At 40.8% G+C, this 19,677-nt stretch overlaps 1 protein-coding gene across 1 annotated transcript in view; it reads left to right on the top strand.

Annotated features, from left to right (window-relative positions):
- Positions 1-19,677, top strand: part of COL4A4 (collagen type IV alpha 4 chain) — a 160,015-nt gene that overhangs the window by 108,463 nt on the left and 31,875 nt on the right. The window contains exons 31-37 of the mRNA XM_031651712.1: positions 925-1,068; positions 3,500-3,607; positions 4,728-4,909; positions 5,763-5,826; positions 8,394-8,474; positions 12,487-12,594; positions 13,395-13,502. Coding sequence (XP_031507572.1) covers positions 925-1,068; positions 3,500-3,607; positions 4,728-4,909; positions 5,763-5,826; positions 8,394-8,474; positions 12,487-12,594; positions 13,395-13,502 — 795 coding nt within the window. The remainder of the gene's footprint in view (positions 1-924; positions 1,069-3,499; positions 3,608-4,727; positions 4,910-5,762; positions 5,827-8,393; positions 8,475-12,486; positions 12,595-13,394; positions 13,503-19,677) is intronic.

Genomic DNA, 19,677 nt, shown 5'->3' with positions numbered 1-19,677 from the left:
TTTCATTTTGGATGGGGTCCCCACTCTCATCTGTACCCCCAATTGGGGGATTAGGACTCAGACACATCAGGGCCCACACTTCAGGTCTGTAGGTAGGAAACTGAGGACAGGACAGCAGAGCATGGATTTGTTTTGTTTTGTTTTGTTTTGAGGCAGAGGCTCGCTCTGTAGCCCAGGCTAGAGGGCAGTGGCAGGATCATAGCTCACTGCAGCCTGGAACTCCTGGGCTCAAGTGATCCTCCCACCTCAGCCAGACTCACATGTGAGTCTAGGACTACAGGCATGTGCCACCACCCCTGGCTAATTTTTTTTTTTTTTTCTAGGAGAGACGATCTCCCTGTTTTACCCAGGCTGATCTTGAAATCCTGGCCTCAGGGATCCTCCTGCCTTGGTCTCCATAGTGCTAGGATTACAGGTCTGAGCCACCTTGCCCAACCGAGCCCAACTATTAAGCGCAGTGAGGTTGACAATTGTTGTTTACTTTGAATAGAAACTCAGCATTAGGCAGGAGTTTGCGTCTGTAGATGGACTACAGGAACACAATATATAAGAATCATACTAGTCTTTCCTAGGGCCGGGCACAGTGGCTCACACCTATAATCCCAGCATTTCGGGAGGCTGAGGCGGGTGGATCACTTGAGGCTAGGAGTTTGAGACCAGCCTGGCCAACATGGTGAAACTCCATCTGTACTAAAAATACAAAAATTAGTCAAGTGCGGTGGCTCACGCCTGTAATCCCAGCTACTTGGGAGGCCGAGGGAGGAGAATCACTTGAACTTGGGAGGCAGAGGTGGCAACAAGCCGAGATGGTGCCACTGCCCTTCAGCCTGGGTGACCGAGTGAGACTCTGTCCACCTCCCCCCGCTGAAAAAATAAATAAATAATAAAATATTTTCCTAAAACTTTATGCTCTCGTTTCACCAGGACCCCGGGGGCTGCCTGGTTTCCCAGGTTTTCCTGGAGAAAGAGGAAAGCCTGGTGCAGAGGGATGTCCTGGCACAAAGGGAGAACCCGGAGAGAAGGGCATGTCTGGCTTTCCCGGAGACCGGGGAGTGAGAGGGGCCAAAGGTAAATAAAATACAGCCATGCAACATGCGTTTGTTTCTGGTATTTGATCCACACCTAGAAACGTGATCTCTGAAATATAAAACAGGACCTTTCTGAAGCTTGGATTCCTCTTCCTTTTAGTTGTATGGTGTTTGTTTTAGATTTTTAAACAAAATTCATTTTATTTACCTTTTAATCTTATTACATATACATGGCATATGAACTGCTCTATTAATTGAAAAATAATTAACAAGTGGTTCTTTTTCTGGAGAGCAGTGGCACGATCTCGGCTCACTGCAAGCTCCGCCTCCCGGGTTCATGCCATTCTCCTGCCTCAGCCTCCTGAGCAGCTGGGACTACAGGTGCCCGCCACCTCGCCTGGCTAATTTTTTGTAGTTTTAGTAGAGACAGGGTTTCACCGTGTCAGCCAGGATGGTCTCGATCTCCTGACCTCGTGATCCGCCCTCCCCGGCCTCCCAAAGTGCTGGGATTACAGGCGTGAGCCACCGCCCCTGGCCTAACAAGTAGTTCTTAATGCACTGATTTATAGCTTCTAGGTTTCAGAGAACTTTCTCACCTTTTGGGAAGGGGGCCTCTTGTTCTCCTACCTCTGTTTCAGTTAGAACAGAGGCTGGTAAGCTCTTCCTGTAAAAAGCACGGTAATAACAATTTCAGGCTTTGCAGGCCTTCTGGTCTCTGTCACAGTGACTCAAGTCTGCTTTTGTAGCATGAAAGCAGACATAGACAACACAGAAACAAACATAAAATAAAATTTCAATAAGATGGTATTTATGGATACGAAGGTTTGAATTTCATATAATTTTCACACCATGAAATATTATCTTGTTTTTGAGTTTTACCCTTCAACCATTTCACAGTGTAAAAACCATTCGCATCTCATGTGCTGACAGAACTGGTAGCAGGAGGGATTTGGCCCATGGGCTGCAGTTTGCCAACCTCTGAACTACCATGAGTCCACTTTCATCTGGGCCACGAGTAGAGTTTCCCCAAGTTTCATTTGAAAAAAATGTTTTCTGACCAGGCGCGGTGGTTCACGCCTGTAATCCCAGCACTTTGGGAGGCCGAGGCAGGCGGATCACAAGGTTAGGAGATCGAGACCATCCTGGCTAACATGGTGAAACCCTGTCCCTACTAAAACTACAAAAAATTAGCCAGGCGTGCGGGCGGGCGCCTGTAGTCCCAGCTACTCAGGAGGCTGAGGCAGGAGAATGGTGTGAACCTGGGAGGTGGAACTTGCAGTGAGCCAAGATCACGCCACTGCACTCCAGCCTGGGCGACAGAAGGAGACTCCGTCTCAAAAAAAAAAAAAAAAGTTTTCTTTACTATGAAAAATAAGTTTTTGAGAGCAATGGTTTAAATATTATGTCCTCATCCCTGTTAAATGTTTACTCCCACTTCTTAGTTCTGGGGCACTAATGGGTGAAGATAATATTTCCTTTCCAGTGTTGAGAAAAAAATGCTTGACAATTTTCAGACCCAAGGATTTTTGCCCTTAAGGCCTTTTGGGCAAGTAGCCTCATATTGAATTAAAATTACCTTTTCTTCTTAGTTGATTGAGTCTACCACAATTTTTTGTTTTACTAGCTTGTACATTATGTACAATCAAGGGACCAAAGAGTCACTCTTTGCTAGCTTAGATAAGTGATGTTTGCTGTGCTATTATGCTACTATACAATTATCCCACTAAAAATTAAAATTTGGACTAATGCCAGTGATGGGCTAGTAAACTAGTTCTTTGAAAAAGAAAAAAAAAAAAAAGCACTGTGGTTTATAGTGTTTGCTGAGTGCCACACTGTAAATACTCCTGCCATGGCTGATTTAAAGTTAGCAATGGTTTAACAACTGGCTTGCAGGGTTCTTGAATTGTGGTAATTGGCACTCGTCAAGCTGGTAGGAGCCCACGCCTGCACACTGCTATAGCTGGGCAGTGTTTACAAAATCAGGCAGAAGTACACTATGTCCTACCTACCTTTCGGAAGTCACTGTGAGGAGTGCCACATTGAGATAAGTGTCTGTTCTTTCAATACAAGGAAAGTAAGAGAGGATGGCTAGGAGGAGACATGGAACTGGAAATATGAGATGGGCAAATTCAAACTTTATAGCACAAAGCGACCTTTTTTGTAGACTGGAACTTTTCAAATCTGTCTTAACCTCAGTGAAGACCCAGACCAGTTTGGCTGAATTTGGCAAACATTCAGTGAGCACTCCCGGTACACCAGACTCTGTGACTGGACAAGTGGGGTCAGGAATGTAAAAGATGACTGACTTTCCTTTAGGAAATCAGCCAACGATGGTGACGTTTTGTGATCTACATAAATACAGCTTCGTAGGTTAAGTGGGAATTTGTAATTTGGGAGTGAAATGTGGTAACAGATGAATTATGTGTGCGATGTTCCTGTTCATTTTGTTCTTGCATAATTAATATCTATAGGAGCCATAGGACCTCCTGGAGATGAAGGAGAAATGGCTATCATTTCCAAAAAGGGAAAACCCGGGGAACCTGGACCTCCTGGAGATGATGGATTCCCAGGAGAAAGAGGTAAACACTTAGAGTTTTTAACCATATCAAATAAGTTGACATCCTTACAGATCGCATGTGTAGGCAACTTTCCCCAATAACAGAGATTAGGAAAGGCCTTTTTTTTTTTTTTTTTGAGATGGAGTTTCACTCTTGTCGTCCAGGCTGGAGTGCAGTGGCACCATCTCAGCTCATTGCAACCTCTGCCTCCTGGGTTCAAGCGATTCTCCTGCCTCAGCCTCCCGAGTAGCTGGAATTACAGGTGCATGCCACCACACCTGACTAATTTTTGTATTTTTAGTAGAGACGTGAGTTTTACCATGTTGGCCAGGCTGGTCTCAAACTCCTGGTGATCCACCCGCCTTGGCCTCCCAAAGTGCTGGATTACAGGCGTGAGCCACCATGAGAAAAGGCCATTTTTTAGATACAAATAAACCTTGTGGTACATTTTTTGCTTCTCCATGCTAAAACTTAGCCGAAGTTCCTGTGTATTCCTAGATTTGGATATTCTAAACTAGGATCAACCTGAGCTATACAAAAACTACTGGTTTCAGGTTTGGTAATTGATTTTAAAGTGAATAGCACAATGACTGTTCAAGTCATTATGACCAGTGCCTCTCAAACTTCAGTGCACATTAATCACCTGGAGAGCTTGTTAAAATGCAGATTCTGATTCAGCAGCTCTAGAGCAGCCAGGGATCCTGCCTTTCTAACAGACACCCCAATGCCCGTGCTAACGGTCCACAGAAACATTGCAGAGTGAGGATTTTTGACAACCCCATTTGTGTGCTCCTCCAAGGTCAGACTTAATCTGCATGAGGTGCTCATCTCTCAGCTAGTTGTTAGAGGGCAAATATTTTAACTTTTCTGGGTAAGTGCTTCTTCATTTGTAAAATAAGCAGTCGAAGCAAATAATCCTGTGTGCTCCCTCCCACCTCTGATAGTCCTTAGATGTTCTCAGGCAGCTTCTTTCGTCAGTGAAGTCACTGAAACCAGAAATGATCAGGAAGCGGCTTGGGGCGGGAATCAGAATCCTCAATACCTTTGGCTTTATCTCCTAAAAGTAGGATGAAGTCCCTCAGCCTAACTATTACCTAGCTCAAAATTTCAGCAGAGACCTTAATACCTCCAACTTCATCAGGTGATAAAGGAACACCCGGGATGCAAGGGAGAAGAGGAGAGCCGGGAAGATATGGACCACCTGGATTTCACAGAGGGGAACCTGGTGAGAAAGGTCAGCCAGGGCCTCCTGGACCCCCAGGCCCTCCAGGCTCAACTGGTCTAAGAGGGTTCATTGGTTTTCCAGGACTTCCAGGTGACCAGGTAAGGGGCTAGTGCTTTGTCGGGGGAGAGATAATAAAACCTTTCCGCTCTTAGGATGTCCGTAAGGGGCTATAATTTGCCAGCATATATACCATTACCCTTTCACTGGCTCTTAGAATGTAAGGTGTAGCCCAAGGAGAAAACAGAGCCTTCTAGAAGGCCACGATGAAACTGACATTTCTGACCAGTGCACCTGCCTGGTTCTCCTAAAATAGAGGACCAAGGCACGTAATCACTATCCCCCAGCCTGGTTTAAACCACCCACGAAGACTTGCCTCATGACCACTGGTTTACTGGAATGAAAGTCGTCCTGAAAAATCACCCAAATCCTCTCTTTAAAGTCTTCCAGTTTCAGATATTGCAGATTTTGCTTTAAATATATTTAGTCTTCACAACCATGAGTGAAATACCCTTTGAGAATCCAGGAGGTACAATATGCGTAGTAGCCAACATTATATTTCTGGAAAATGCATAACTCACTATCCATCTTTTGGAATGAAATGGATTTTTAAAGTCTTTCATATGCTATGACTTATAATACTATTTTATTTAGTATCAACTTGTTTATTTGTAATTTAAAATTCAAATTAGTAACACAATTACTGTTTCACAACCAAGTGTAGAGAATGGGATGCTACCAGTTGCTATTGAGAACTCTAATTCTAGAGGAGCTATATCAACTTTGAAAAACTAGATACATGTAGTGGGAGACTTGCAATGCATTTCAACTTTCATTACCACTGCAAATTACAAAAACCGAATTAGTTACAGAAAATTACAAATGGATCGTGTCGTGCATGTGCCATTTGTATTTGAAATCTGATTAAGGCCTTTTGTTTCATTAAACTGTCAGGGTGAGCCAGGTTCTCCAGGTCCCCCTGGATTTTCAGGAATCGATGGAGCAAGAGGACCTAAAGGTATGGTTTGGAGATACAGAACCCACCTGTCAAATGCATAGTCCCGAGAGTTTCTAACATTATAAACAAGTGCCTTTTACATGATAAGCAAAGTGTATCCAAGAAACTGCAGCACCCAAGGGGCTCTTCTTAGACAGTCAAACACTCAAGATCCAAATGTTCTACAGTTGTCACTCAGATCCAAGGGTATCAGATAGAAAACAGCATGCCTGCAGGCTCTTCGTGTCTTCCTCCTCCGTGAGAGTCCCAGCAGCAGTCCATGGAGTGACTGCAGCCCCTCAAGTAACAGCTCAGTTGCAAGGATAACAGATCCACATCAGTGGGCAGTGCCCGCAGGGATAACAGATCCACATCAGTGGGCAGTGCCCACCTTGGCTTAGAAACCCTATGTCCCACAGGAGTCAGTATCTTTTCTAAGGACTCCATAAGTACAGCTTTTAGAGTCCCAGTTAGGACATAGAGGCTAAAGCCATGACTTTCCAGCAGGTGCTAAGAGTTCACTTGAGAAGTTCCAAGATAGATGTAATTTACAATTGGGGTTTTTTTTTTTTTTTTTCACTATAAGTCAAGGTCAGCAAAATATTTTTTCCTAAAGAGCCAGATAATAATGATTTTCAGCTTGTTGGGCTATATGGTCTCAGTCACAACTATTCAACTGTGTTGTTATAGTGTGAAAGCAGCTATAGACTATATGTAAACAAAGGAGTGTGGCTGTTTTCCAATAGAATTTTATTTGCAAAATTGGCTGCAGGCTACATTTGGCCCCATGGGCCTTAGTTTACCTTGTGTCAAAAGCAATGTTGCTTTGTAACACACCTAACATTCTAGTGAAAGAGAGGCTTCATTAACCCTTTATTCAGACAAACAAGTAAACAAAGAGCAGGATATCTTAGTTGCAATATTTGCATAAAACCTTTAATAGTTTTACTATCTTGGTATACCATTGGGTTGATATTTTTCTTTAAATCTACTTTCAAATGATTCACCTTTTTAACCTTAGCCTTAGCCTAACTAGCTGTAAATTCACAGGTTAACATGCAATTATCCTTTATTTTGATATAAGTTAAAATAAATTTAAAATATAAAATACTAGTTAATGAACCACCTACAATCCTCTGTCTTACTACTTTGAGAGACACTCTATAAATAATATGCTAAATGCTGTAAGAAACATGACCTGTGTGGGCTTATTTCTTCAGAAAGAATATAATCTAGATCCCTTCTTGGGGAATGGTTACAAATAGAAAAAATTTTATATTTGATTTTGATATTTTATAACTTCAGGGTTCAGAAGTTACTCCTTTTCCACTTACCTATACATTTATTATAGTCTCTTTACTTTTCTTTCACAGTAAAAACCTACCTCTTCTCACTTCCTTCATACTTGTATTGGGCCATGCTTACAAGGAATTGAAATGCACTCAAGATACCTGGAGTCAAAGATGTCTTATGGATCCCACAGATAGGAGACATAGTTCTGCCAAGGCTAAAGGGACCCTAGCCCTTAAGCAATCCATGGTTTCTCACTTTTTCCCATGGTATATTTTTTTACTTAACTGTCTACCAACTGGCTTCATCTCTCTCTACACAGTATCTTTTCTGGATATTTCTGGATATGTTGGGTTGCACTCTAATATGTTCTACATCAGGACAACTCATGATAATGCTCTTGGTTTCTGCCCCAATAGCCAAGGACTTCAAATTCTCACTTTCTTATTCCATCTTCTCAAGGAAAGACTTGTTTGACCTGGAATGGGCCAGAATTCCACTCCTCAAGCAATTGGCCATGATTATGAGTAGAGTCAGATAGGAGAAAGGCTTCCACAAGGTGCTGGTGGGACCCCTTTAGAAAGGGGTGTAAATGGGCAATTACTGTAAGATACACTTAACTTACCTCTCTAATTCTCTTGAAACCCCATCTATTTTCTTGCCTTTCTTCCCACTCCATTTTGAGTCCTCCACTTCAAACTGGCTCCCAACCATAATGTAGGTCCTTGTGTCTGGAAGCATTATGGAGTGTCCAGTAGCTTTGTGGGACTGTGGGAGTCATGGCCTACAGTGACTTTTGAATGTGCCATCTGTTGTCATCAATGCAGTATGCCTTTGTGATTTTCTTTTTCTAGGACATTGAGTTGAGCTGCCTTATAAAAGAGCTTGAAATATGATTGCAGCAGCCAAAACAGTGATAATTTTTGCTTTTTGTTTCAAAAACATAAGGATAATTTGCCAAATTATTTGGCACTCAATGCCAAATAATTTCTTAACTAGAAACTTAAATTTGAAAATTTTTTCAGGACTTAAAAACTCAAACTTATCAAGACCTGGAGATCCTTATGATTGTGATGAACTCTAAAACTGTGTGTGTGTGTGTGTGTGTGTGGTATGTAAAATGCATCTTGCATTTTATATTTCTATTTGTTCTTCTTTAGAAAAGAAATATTTAAAAATACTCTCCTAAAATATCTGAAGATAAGCTATATAGACAAATACCATAAATGTTATTGTCACCTGTATGAGACCAAATTAAATTGTCTAAAATTATGTAACATGCATTTTATCCCTTTCAGGAAACAAAGGTGACCCTGCCCCTGCCAGTCACTTTGGTCCACCTGGTCCAAAGGGTGAGCCAGGTAGCTCTGGATGTCCAGGTATAGCTGCATATTTTTCTTACTAAAACAAAAAAATATAGTTTAGTTTGAAAAGCAGAACAGTTACTTCTAGCTGGCAATGATCATATCAATATTTTCTTCCCCCTTCGTGCATTAAGGTACAGATAAACTGGATTATATATAAGCACTTCCATAGCATTCCTGGCCTAGAAGAACACCAGGGTTATACACGAAGGATTCGCAATCATTTTTCCATCATGGCTCATGTGACCGATGATGCTGACACAACAGTAAACTCCCCAGGTGTGCCCATATTTTGGCAAACTCAAAAATGAATACTGCAAACAATTAAAATCTGGACCATTTTGTACCCTCTATCATTTAAAATGATGCATTCGCAATAACCACTCACACTGACTACAGCTGCAGGTTGTCATTCCAGCTCTTTCTTTCTGCTGAGAAAAGCATATGCCAGTGTAAGTGAGGTGCACCATTGTTGAGCTATCATTGAATCTATTTTAATTTACTAAAAATCAAACCAAATCAAGCAAACGTAAGCCTCATCACCAACAAGAAATCTAAGTCATTTAAAACAGTATTTTGCTTCTCAACAACAATTAACATGGAATCCTTCAGAATGGATTGTGATGCACCATTGAGTTCTTGTGACAGTTGAGGCCACAACTGGCTACATTAGATGACCCACAGTAGAAGGGAAGTGCCAGTGCTATGCACAGCTCCATGCTTTACAGGCAAAGGGAAACCATTTGAGTTCAAGCCAACAGAACAGGACCCCTAGAGGAGAAAGCAGCCTTAGGACAGAATGCTCTATTGGTTTGCACTCATATATGTTTACATTTCAGAAAATGTTGGAGACATTAATTGGTCCCCCCTTTCTGGACCCTATAGAAATGCATCAATATTTAAAATATGCATATCCCTTGACTTAGGAATTCTCCTAGGAATTTATCTGGAGTCAATAATCAGACAAGTGTACAAAGATGCATGCCCAGGAATGTGCATTGTTTGGATGGAACAAATGTCCATCCACAGATGCCTGGTTAAATAAGTTATACCCCAGGGCGTTCAGCCAATAGTGGTCAGGTTAGAAATCAGGTTTGTGTTTAGATGGGTCCCTTGTAAATTAAAACACCTCGTATTAATAAATGTGTGCATTACCTTAAAATTCCCTCTGGCAATAGCTGTGTTTCATTTCATATAACAGAAAGAATATTAGATATTTTCTGAGCAGAACTATATGAGAAATTTTATTTTCTTTGTTTTTATATTATAAGATTGTTAAAATGGAAGTCTAACAAAAACAAGTTAGTACAGTGACAAAAACGACCTTTCCCACCTTCTTCCCACTCTTTCTTATGGGTCTTTCACCTCTGACATGAACAAATACATTTAGATAGTGTGTGTATATATATATATGTGTGTGTGTGTGTGTGTGTGTGTGTGTGTGTATTTTAGATGGAGTCTTGCTCTTTCGCCCAGGCTGGAGTGCAGTGGCACGATCTTGGCTCACTGCAACCTCCACCTTCTGGGTTCAAGCAATTCTCCCACCTTAGCCTCCCAAGTAGCTGGGACTACAGGTGTGCTCTACCACACCTAGTATTTTTGGTAGAGACAGTTTCACCATGTTGGCTAGGCTGATCTCAAACTACTGGCCTCAAGTGATCTGCCTGCCTCGGCTTCCCAAAGTGCTGGGATTACAGGTGTGATCCACTGTGCCCGGCCTAGGCTATAGTATAATATTTTAACTGAACTGTATAACTGAAGTGTACATTTGATGGGGAAAAGAGTTTTGAGGTCAGCATTATGGGAGTTCATGACAAATATGAAAGTGAGAAGACTCAGAAGGGAAAAATCAGTGGCTCAAAGTCAACCATTATTACTTCACCTGTGATCTTGGATAAGCTGAGTATCTTCTCTGAGCGTAGTTTCCTCACCTGTAAACTGGCCCTATGCATATTGCAGGATTGTCCTGAGGATCAAACGAAAGAACCTGAAACTGAAAATGATTATGCAAATGTAAAGTGCAATGATCATCATTGTCATCATTATCATCATCAGTCAGCAAAACCTGAAGACATTTTCCTATACTTATTGGTATTTTTATGTAAACCCCAAAGATAAGATTTTATAAGCTCAGAGTAGTCCAAAATGGGGGCCTGTGATGTTACCTAGTATTTTAAGTTAAAAATGATAAATCTGAGTGATTTTACACTTAGGTTAACTTTTTCAGAAAGTTTGCCTTGGCAGAATTTGCCTGTTCTCATGTGGTTACCACCATTTAAATTGGCCCCTTTCCCATATGCCATGGCCTCAGCTTAGAAATTTTAAATTATATTATATGTTATTCGCCAGCCTAAAGTTTACTTAATACACTATTTCCATTGACTGGAGAAAGCTGCATTGAATTTGAATGAGCATCGTGAGAAGGCATAGATTTGCAGCTGGTTTTGGGATTATATGTGATTATTCTGGGTTCAGTCCTACCTACCCTGCACTCTATTCAGAGAGAAAATATAGTGCAAATTACCTCAGAAGTTCTGTTCTTAACACAAACCCACAAAATTCGGGAGAAATTTTTTTTTTTTAATATTTCAGTGTTTTCATTTGTGGATGAGAATAATGCTGCTTTACCTTTACTGTAGGAATGTTTTCAGGATAAATAAGATAGTATAGAGTGAGACTAATAAAATGGTAAATTCGATCAGGGAACAGTTATAGACGAACGAAAGCTTGTTTCATGTGTGCTATAATAAATGATGACTATAGCCCCTACCACGGTTTGTAAATACAGAGACATGTATTTTATGTACAGATTCAACCAGTGATTTTCAGCACACACTCTTGGTTTATCCCATAAACATGCATTAAACTCATACATTGTAAATAAACCCATGGGGAAATAGTCATCCTCTTTAGTAATCAAAGAAATGTAATTTCAAGTGTCTGAAATATCATTTTATCCTTAATAAATTAGCAAGAGAAGAAGTCAGCAAACTAAAATGTCCTCAGTAAGAACATGGCATGCTCTTGGAGCTGTGGGTGGGTTCCACATGGTGGTATGAGTCAGTGCAGTACTTACTCTAAAGTACTGGCAACCTGTATCAAGAACCAAAGGCTGAATGGTCTGTTGTAGAAAACTAGAGAAGAACTGAATTGTGCCCTGCGGCAAGTCACTGTCATGAGAAAAGGACCGTTTTAAATTGTTAAAAATGGAAAAGACCTATTCATTAGATGTTACGGGTGATTCTGGGATGAAACATGGTGTGGACAAACCAACTGTGAAGGACATTAAGGGGAGAATTGGGGGGATTCAAGTATGGGGATGAGTATTTGATGGTATTAAGAATTGCTATTAATTTTCTTGGCTGTGAAAATGTTATTTTGGCAATGGAGAAAAACGTTCCTATTTTTCAGACATTTTACCTCCTGAAGTATTTAGGGATGGAATTACACTATGGTGTGATGCACTTTAAAATACTTCAGCATTTAAAATGCATTTGAAAATACCAAAATATCATGCTATTTATCCAGAAATTCTACTCCTAGGAATTTTTCCTAAGGAAATAATTTAATAGGAGAAAAAAAAAATTGATGAGAGACATATAAAGAGCATTATGGATAACAGCAGAGTTAGAGATAACTTAAATGGCCAATAGTAAAAGAAAATTGAATTAGTTAGTTTAATTAAGATTGACTTAAAAAGCTATTGACCTTTTACTTAAAAATGATGATTAGGAAAACCAATATAAACTTGGAAAATTACTTATGCTACAACACTAGTTTTAAAAATCAGAATATAAAATTGTGGCTATCATCTGTACGTGTATGCACATATGGAGACTTGTGTTAAGCTGGTGGGATTGTGGGCATTTTGTTATCAATATCTCATTAATGTTATTTTCCTTTCCAATAGAAACTATTTAAAAATAAAAAAGTAAGGATAGGAAAGAATAGGGTGGGCTGAAGTTGGTGATTTTACAGATTCACTGTCTCAAACAGCAACTCGGATGTTTGATCTTTCCTTCTTTAGGCCATTTTGGAGCATCCGGAGAGCAGGGCTTGCCTGGCGTTCAAGGGCCCAGAGGATCACCTGGACGGCCAGGACCACCTGGTTCCTCTGGACCACCAGGGTGCCCAGGTACCTTGAAAGGGAATCTGGAGACTTCCTGAGCACTCTTGTGTCTCCGAGTGTTTCAGAAACAACCAGTCTTTAATTAGACCTAAATTCAGATATGGCTCTGCCGTTACCCAGACCTGTGACTTCGGATAGGTCACTTAAGCTCACCTATGCTTCACGTATAAGCTAGCGGGTTTCACCGAGTGACTTGGAGTAGATTAAGATAGCACCTGTAAAGTGCCTAGCGTGGCACCAGACACAAAGGAATGGTTGGACAGATAGCAACTCCTTTCTCTTTAGTTTTTGTTTTTTTAGAGAGAGAGGGCCTCACTCTATTAACAAGGCTGGAGTATGGTGGCCTAATCACAGCTCACTGTAGCCTCGAACTCCTGGCCTCAGGGAGGCTGTCTCAGCCTCCCAAGGTGCCGGGATTACAGGCATGAGCCACTGTGCCTGGTCCAGATAGCAGCTCCTTTCCAGCCCTTTGCATTTCCCCTGTCATTCAGGATTCTTTTTTTTTTCCCCCGCTCTCGACCTAAGGCAGATGCCACACTTACAGCACAGTATTTTAATGGATACTTTTCCTGACAATTCAGAAAAAAGAAAGTTTAAAACTATAATTGGCAACTTCATCCATTTGGAAGTGTATTTTCTCCTTCTGAATTTAAATGTATTTTTCTCCCTAGAGTTCAGATATATAGGAAGAAAAAGTAAGAGACAATATTCTCTGTTAGCCATTTATTAAGAACATAGATGACTTTCGCAGTGAATGTAACTCATTTATTATCTGGGCATCTGCAAAACTTCCCTGTCATCCTCAGGTGATCAGGGGATGCCTGGGCTGAGGGGACAGCCAGGAGAAATGGGAGACCCTGGGCCAAGAGGCCTCCAGGGGGATCCAGGGATACCAGGTCCTCCAGGAATAAAAGGTAAGTCAAAAGGAAGCCCATCCCACCAGAAAAATGCAGCCCAATGAGGGCAAATTCATGGTGTTTTTTCCTGTACCAGTGAGTGACCATGCTCTTGGTCATACCATTCTTTTCCGTAGGTGCTGTTAGCATCTTCCTGCTCTTCCTTAGCCAGGGCTGTAGTGCCCATCCAGCCAGCTGACCTGCCTTCTACCAGGGAGATGGTAGTGCTACCCTTTTCTTTTCTTTTCTTTTTTCTTTTCTTTTCCTCTCTCTCTCTCTCTCTCTTTCTTTCGTTCATTCATTCGTTCGATGGTGTCTTGCTCTGTCGCCCAGGCTGGAGTGCGGTGGCGCAATCTCAGCTCACTGCAACCTCCATTTCCCAGGTTCAAGCGATTCTCCTGCCTCAGCCTTCCAAGCAGCTAGGATTACAGGTGCACACCACCATGCCCAGCTAATTTTTGTATTTTTTAGTGGAGACGGGGCTTCACCAGCTTGGCCAGGCTGGTCTCAACCTCCTGACCTCAAATGATCCACCCGTCTCGGCCTCTCAAAATGCTAGGATGTGAGTGCCTGGCTGCTGCCATCTTATTTCTGAAGGCATTTAGCCAAATGATTTTTATGATGTTTAGGCCCATTATTTATGTATTCTCTTCACCTATGGTTAAGCTCCTACTATGTCCTAGATTCTGTGCTAAATGCTGGGTGTACAGTTTTGAAGAAAATAGACCTGCTTCCTGCCCTCATGGAGCTGACAGTATGGCAGGAGAGAAAGACATAAATAATACATGTGGAAATGAATATATGTTTACTGATCATGATAAGTGGAAGAGAAAATAATAAGGTGCTACAGAGATAGAGTAATTAGTGTTCACCATCTTTGTTTGATCAAGGATAATTTTTTCTGGGTTGAATTTCTTGGTCTGTAAAGGCAATAGTGGACTGGTTAGAAAAATCTGGTTATAATATAATAATATAATACAATACAACATACTATAAAATACTTGTCTTTAACAAATCTTTATGCCCTCACATTCATCCATGGTATCAATCCCTCTTCAGTCCATTTCCTCCGCTTTAGAAAAAGTAGTTTTTGGCCGGGAGTGGTGGCTTATGCCTGTAATCCCAGCATTTTGGGAGGCTGAGGTGGGCGGATCACTTGAGGTCAGTAGTTTGAGACCAGCCTGGCCAACATGGTGAAACCCCATCTCTACTAAAAATATAAAAATTAGCTGTGTGGTAGTGCATGCCTGTCATCCCATCTATTTGAGAGGCTGAGGCAGGAGAATTGCTTGAACCCGGGAGGTGGAGGTTGCAGTGAGCCAATATTGTGCCATTGCACTCCAGCCTAGGCAACAGAGTAAGACTCCATCTCAAAAAAAAAAAAAAAAAAAAAAAAAGAAAGAAAGAAAAGAAAAAGTACTTTTTCTATGGGTATTTTTGGGCATATCTTTAGCATAACACTTACGTTGTATCACATTTGTTTGGAGGTTTTTCTCATCAAATAGAGTGTGATTTTTTAAAAACCAAGGACCTTTCATATATCCTTGGGACCCAGTCACTACCCAGTAAATATATTGGTTGGTGGTATGAATAGATGGACAAACAGGAGAATGAATATCTGAGCTGGTAGCCATGAGGTTGCAGTCCTTATCTGAACCAACAGCTGATGGTTCCAGCTTACTTGGTAGAGTCTTTTAACCAGGTTTCCTCTATTTCTTCTTCCTTCCCTTCTCCTTCCACCTGTCTTTGCTCATTGACTCATACATATACGAAATCCTGGTAAAATAAAAAGTACCTTCTTTCAGAAGGTACTGAGTTGGAAACCCCTTCTTCCGGGATTAATCCTTTTATTGTTTTGAAAATTCAAATATGATTTTCCGACACTTTGCCCTCTTCACTCATTGGATAGCTTTGAAATAATTGTAATTTTCCAGAAGTTGTAGTGTGGTAGGTATTACCTGGTGTGATTCTGTGGAGACAGGAGCCATTTATGTTGAAGAGTTGGTATACTCATGTATTTTCATGCAATCACATAACTTGATAGGAAAAGTTCCCTTCACAAGATATCTTTGTACTATTCTCCATCTTCATTGACACTTTTAGTAATGTGAATTATAGCAATTCATGATAAATTTAGGATTTCAGGCAAAATGATCATTCTGTTATTTTGAAAGTTTCTCTGGTGATTGTGGCCACTTCCTGTCTCTGACCATCTCTACAGCCTTCATGGCATATTCTTTGACACTTTTTTGTGTCTGGAAGACAGTTGGTAAAGAACGAAAAGAAAACATTTGTCATTATTAACCACTCCCACCCACTGCATTTCCACTTCTTCCTACCCTCCCAGTTTAGTAACATAGCAAGGATTTTTAAGTGTCTTGGTGGCTTAACAACATACACCCAATTTGGTCAAAATGACAGGGCTCATGTCAGTGTTGTTGATCCTTCTTGCCCTTGAATTTGTTTGAATTTATCACACAACTTCAGTATGGCATGCAATTACGAAACTAACAGCTGGCCGGCATGGTGGCTAATGCCCGTAATCACAGCACTGTGGGAGGCTGAGGTGGGTGGATCAGCTGAGGTCAGGAGTTCAAGACCAGCCTGGCCAACATATAGCGAAACCCCGTCTCTACTAAAAAAATACAAAAATTAGGTGGGTGTGGTGACAGGTGCCTGTAGTCCCAGCTACTCGGGAAGCTGAGGCAGGAGAATCGCTAGAACCCAGGAGGCGGAGGTTGCAGTGAACTGAGATTGCATCACTGAACTCCAGCCTGGGTGACAGAGCAAGACTCTGTTTCAAAAAAACAAAACAAATAGCTAGTAAATTTGATCCATAACAAAATCACCCCAAAATTAATCTCCAATCACATCATAATTCCGTGCTATGAAATAGTGTGTTAAAAAGAGAAGGTGAGGAAATGAACATATTACTTCATATGGTCATACCACCTACAGACAGATGTTGCAGTAGTGCTCCATCCCCATATAGTGACGCTGTTTCACTTCAGACAGCTCAGAGAACAACCGGTCTTTAAAAATGATAACACAAAACAAAACAGTGAAATGTATTCCTAAAAGTTAAAACATCTACAATATAAATTCATTGTTGCAGCTTGTCATGTTGATATAAAAATGAACCACACTCCAGCAGAAACACTTTGAACTGAGAAACTAAATATTTGAAGTATGTTCTAACTAAGTCAAGGGGACTGATTATCTTGTTTGAACAAACCAGCTGCTGAACTCAAAGTTGTTTGCTCTGCTAGAACAGGCCATATGGATTTTGCGTCCTGCTTGTGTTCAATCAGATTTAAACTTTAACTTAAACATATGCTAAAAATGGCTTGATTCCAGCCACCATTGACTTTCTTCACAGAATTACAAAAAACTACTTTAAATTTCATATGGAACCAAAAAAGAGCCTGTATAGCCAAGACAATCCTAAACAAAAAGAACAAAGCTGGAGGCATCAGGCTACCTGACTTGAAACTATACTACAAGGCTACAGTAATCTAAACAGCATGGTACCAGTACCAAAACAGATATGGAACCAATGGAACAAAACAGAGGCCTCAGAAATAACTCTACACATCTACAACCATCTGATCTTCCACAAACCTGACAAAAACAAGCAATGGGGAAAGGATTCCCTATTTAATAAATGGTGTTGGGAAAACTGGCTAGCCATATGAAGAAAACTGAAACTGGACCCCTTCCTTACACCTTATACAAAAACTGGACCCCTTCCTTACACCTTATACAAAAACTGGACCCCCTGCTTACACCTTATACAAAAATTAACTCAAGATGGATTAAAGACTTAAACATAAGTCCTTAAACTATAAAAACCCTAGAAGAAAACCTAGACAGTACCATTCAGAACATAGGCATGAGCAAAGACTTCATGGCTAAACCACCAAAAGCAGTGGCAACAGAAGTCAAAATAGACAGAGGGGATCTAATTAAACTGAAGAGCTTCTGCACAGCAAAAGAAACTATCATCAGAGTGAACAGGCAACTTACAGAATGGGAGAAAATTTTTGCAATCTATCCATCTGTCAATCTACAAGGAATTCAAACTTACAAGAAAGAACCCCCATCAAAAAGTGGGTGAAGGATATGAACAGGATATGAACACTTCTCAAAAAAACAAAAACAAAAACAAAAACACGACATTTATGCGGCCAAAAAACATATGAAAAAAAAGCTCATCATCAGTGGTCATTAGAGAAATGCAAATCAAAACCACAATGAGATACCATCTCACGTCAGTTAGAATGGCAATCATTAAAAAGTCAGGAAACAACAGATGCTGGAGAGGATGTGGAGAAATAGGAATGCTTTTACACTGTTTGTGGGAGTGTAAATTAGTGCAACCATTGTGGAAGACAGTGTGGCGATTCCTCAAGGATCTAGAACCAGAAATACCATTTGACCCAGCCATCCCATTACTGGGTACATACCCAAAGGATTATGAATCATTCTGCTATAAAGACCTATGAAAATGTATGTTTATTGCAGCACTATTCACAGTAGCAAAGGCTTGGAACCAACCCAAATGCCCATCAATGATAGACTGAATAAAGAAAATGTGGCACATATGCACCATGGAATACTATTCAGCCATTAAAAAAAAGAATGAGTTCATGTCCTTTTCAGGGACATGGATGAAGCTGGAAACCATCATTCTCAGCAAATTAACACAGGAACAGAAAACCAAACACCACATGTTCTTACTCATAAGTGGGACCTAAACAGTGAGAACACTGGACACAGGGAGAGGAACATCACACACTGGGGCCTGTCAGTGGGTGAGAGGCTAGGGGAGGGACAGCATTAGGAGAAATACCTAATGTAGATGATGGGTTGATGGGTGCAGCAAACCACCATGGCACATGTATACCTATGTAAAAAACGTGCATATTCTGCGCATGTATCCCAGAACTTAAAGTGTAATAATAATAATAAAATGGCTTGATTCCTAGACTTAAAATTTTAAGTACATATGCCCTTTAAAAGGAAGACACCCAATTCCTAGTTGGGAAGTAATATAAGATTGAAATAATGAAAACCTAAAGAATATTATCTGTAGCATGACAAGAACTGGAAAGAATGTGGATTTCATATCTTGGCTGGTAGCAAGTAAAATGTTTCATAAGAAAAAAGAATCTGGAAATGGCTTTCCTCAGAAAAGAAATGCCATGTCCCTTAGAGCTATGAACATCATGCAAATATTCCCCCCTGCTTTTTTTACTAGATTACTTCCCTCCTGCCCTTCCCCCACAGCACTTACCACACTGTAATTGCACGTTTGTTCCATCACATCAGGGACAGACTTGCCCGCATTGTCTTGACAGCACCTGCCAGGAGGTACATTTGGGGCAGACTCTCTGTGCATTAGGGAAACATGTCTTATACCCTTATTAGGTACTCACATATTTGCTGATATAAAAAATATTTAAATCTTATTTCAGAATCTTTGTTGATAAGAATCTTCCAGGTTTTTCAACCATTACTTACAGTCACAAAGATCTCTCTTCCCATCAGCTTTAAAGTTAGGGTGAGCAGCTGTCCTGTTTTGCCTGGGCCTGAGTGGGTATTTCAGGATGTAGAAATTTCAGTGCTAAAACCAGGAAAAAGTCCCAGGCAAACAGGGACACATTGATCACCCTCTCTATTAAAAGTATGAACCCATATTAAGGCTCTTGGGTGTGTAGAGTAATGTTTTCAGGCTTTATACAGCCTGTATTTCAGGCACAATACAGCCTGAGAATGGGAATCCAGTCGTAAAGAGTTCACTGGCTAACAAAGAGGGGAGCCACAATTCCAGCTGGACTGGAGGTTAGATTCACTGACCGGAGAAAGAGCACCTGGCCTGAAAGTACAGTGCACTGCAGCCTTAAAGATTGAAATAATGAAATGATGGTTGTTTAGCAGGAGGACGACCAGAGAGGTGAATAAAAATTCCTCATTACCCAGAAATGTGCTTTGTTGGCCTAATTGCCTCTCATCTGCACTGTATATATTTTATGCATGAACAACTTTCTGATTTAGAGATGGGATTGATAAAAAGCTTTCAGTAAGAAGGAAAAATTACCCTTACAACCCTACTCAGATGTAGCTGCGTTCAATTTAGAACGATAACATTGGGTCAGATAAGGGTCAGCCAGTTCAACAATGGCGAGAGGCT

The sequence above is a fragment of the Papio anubis genome, chromosome 10 (assembly GCF_008728515.1).
Source record: "Papio anubis isolate 15944 chromosome 10, Panubis1.0, whole genome shotgun sequence".
In the NCBI taxonomy this organism is placed as follows: Eukaryota; Metazoa; Chordata; class Mammalia; order Primates; family Cercopithecidae; genus Papio; species Papio anubis.
Note: the sequence above shows the minus strand (reverse complement) of the source record. Positions and strands in the feature narration are given on the sequence as shown.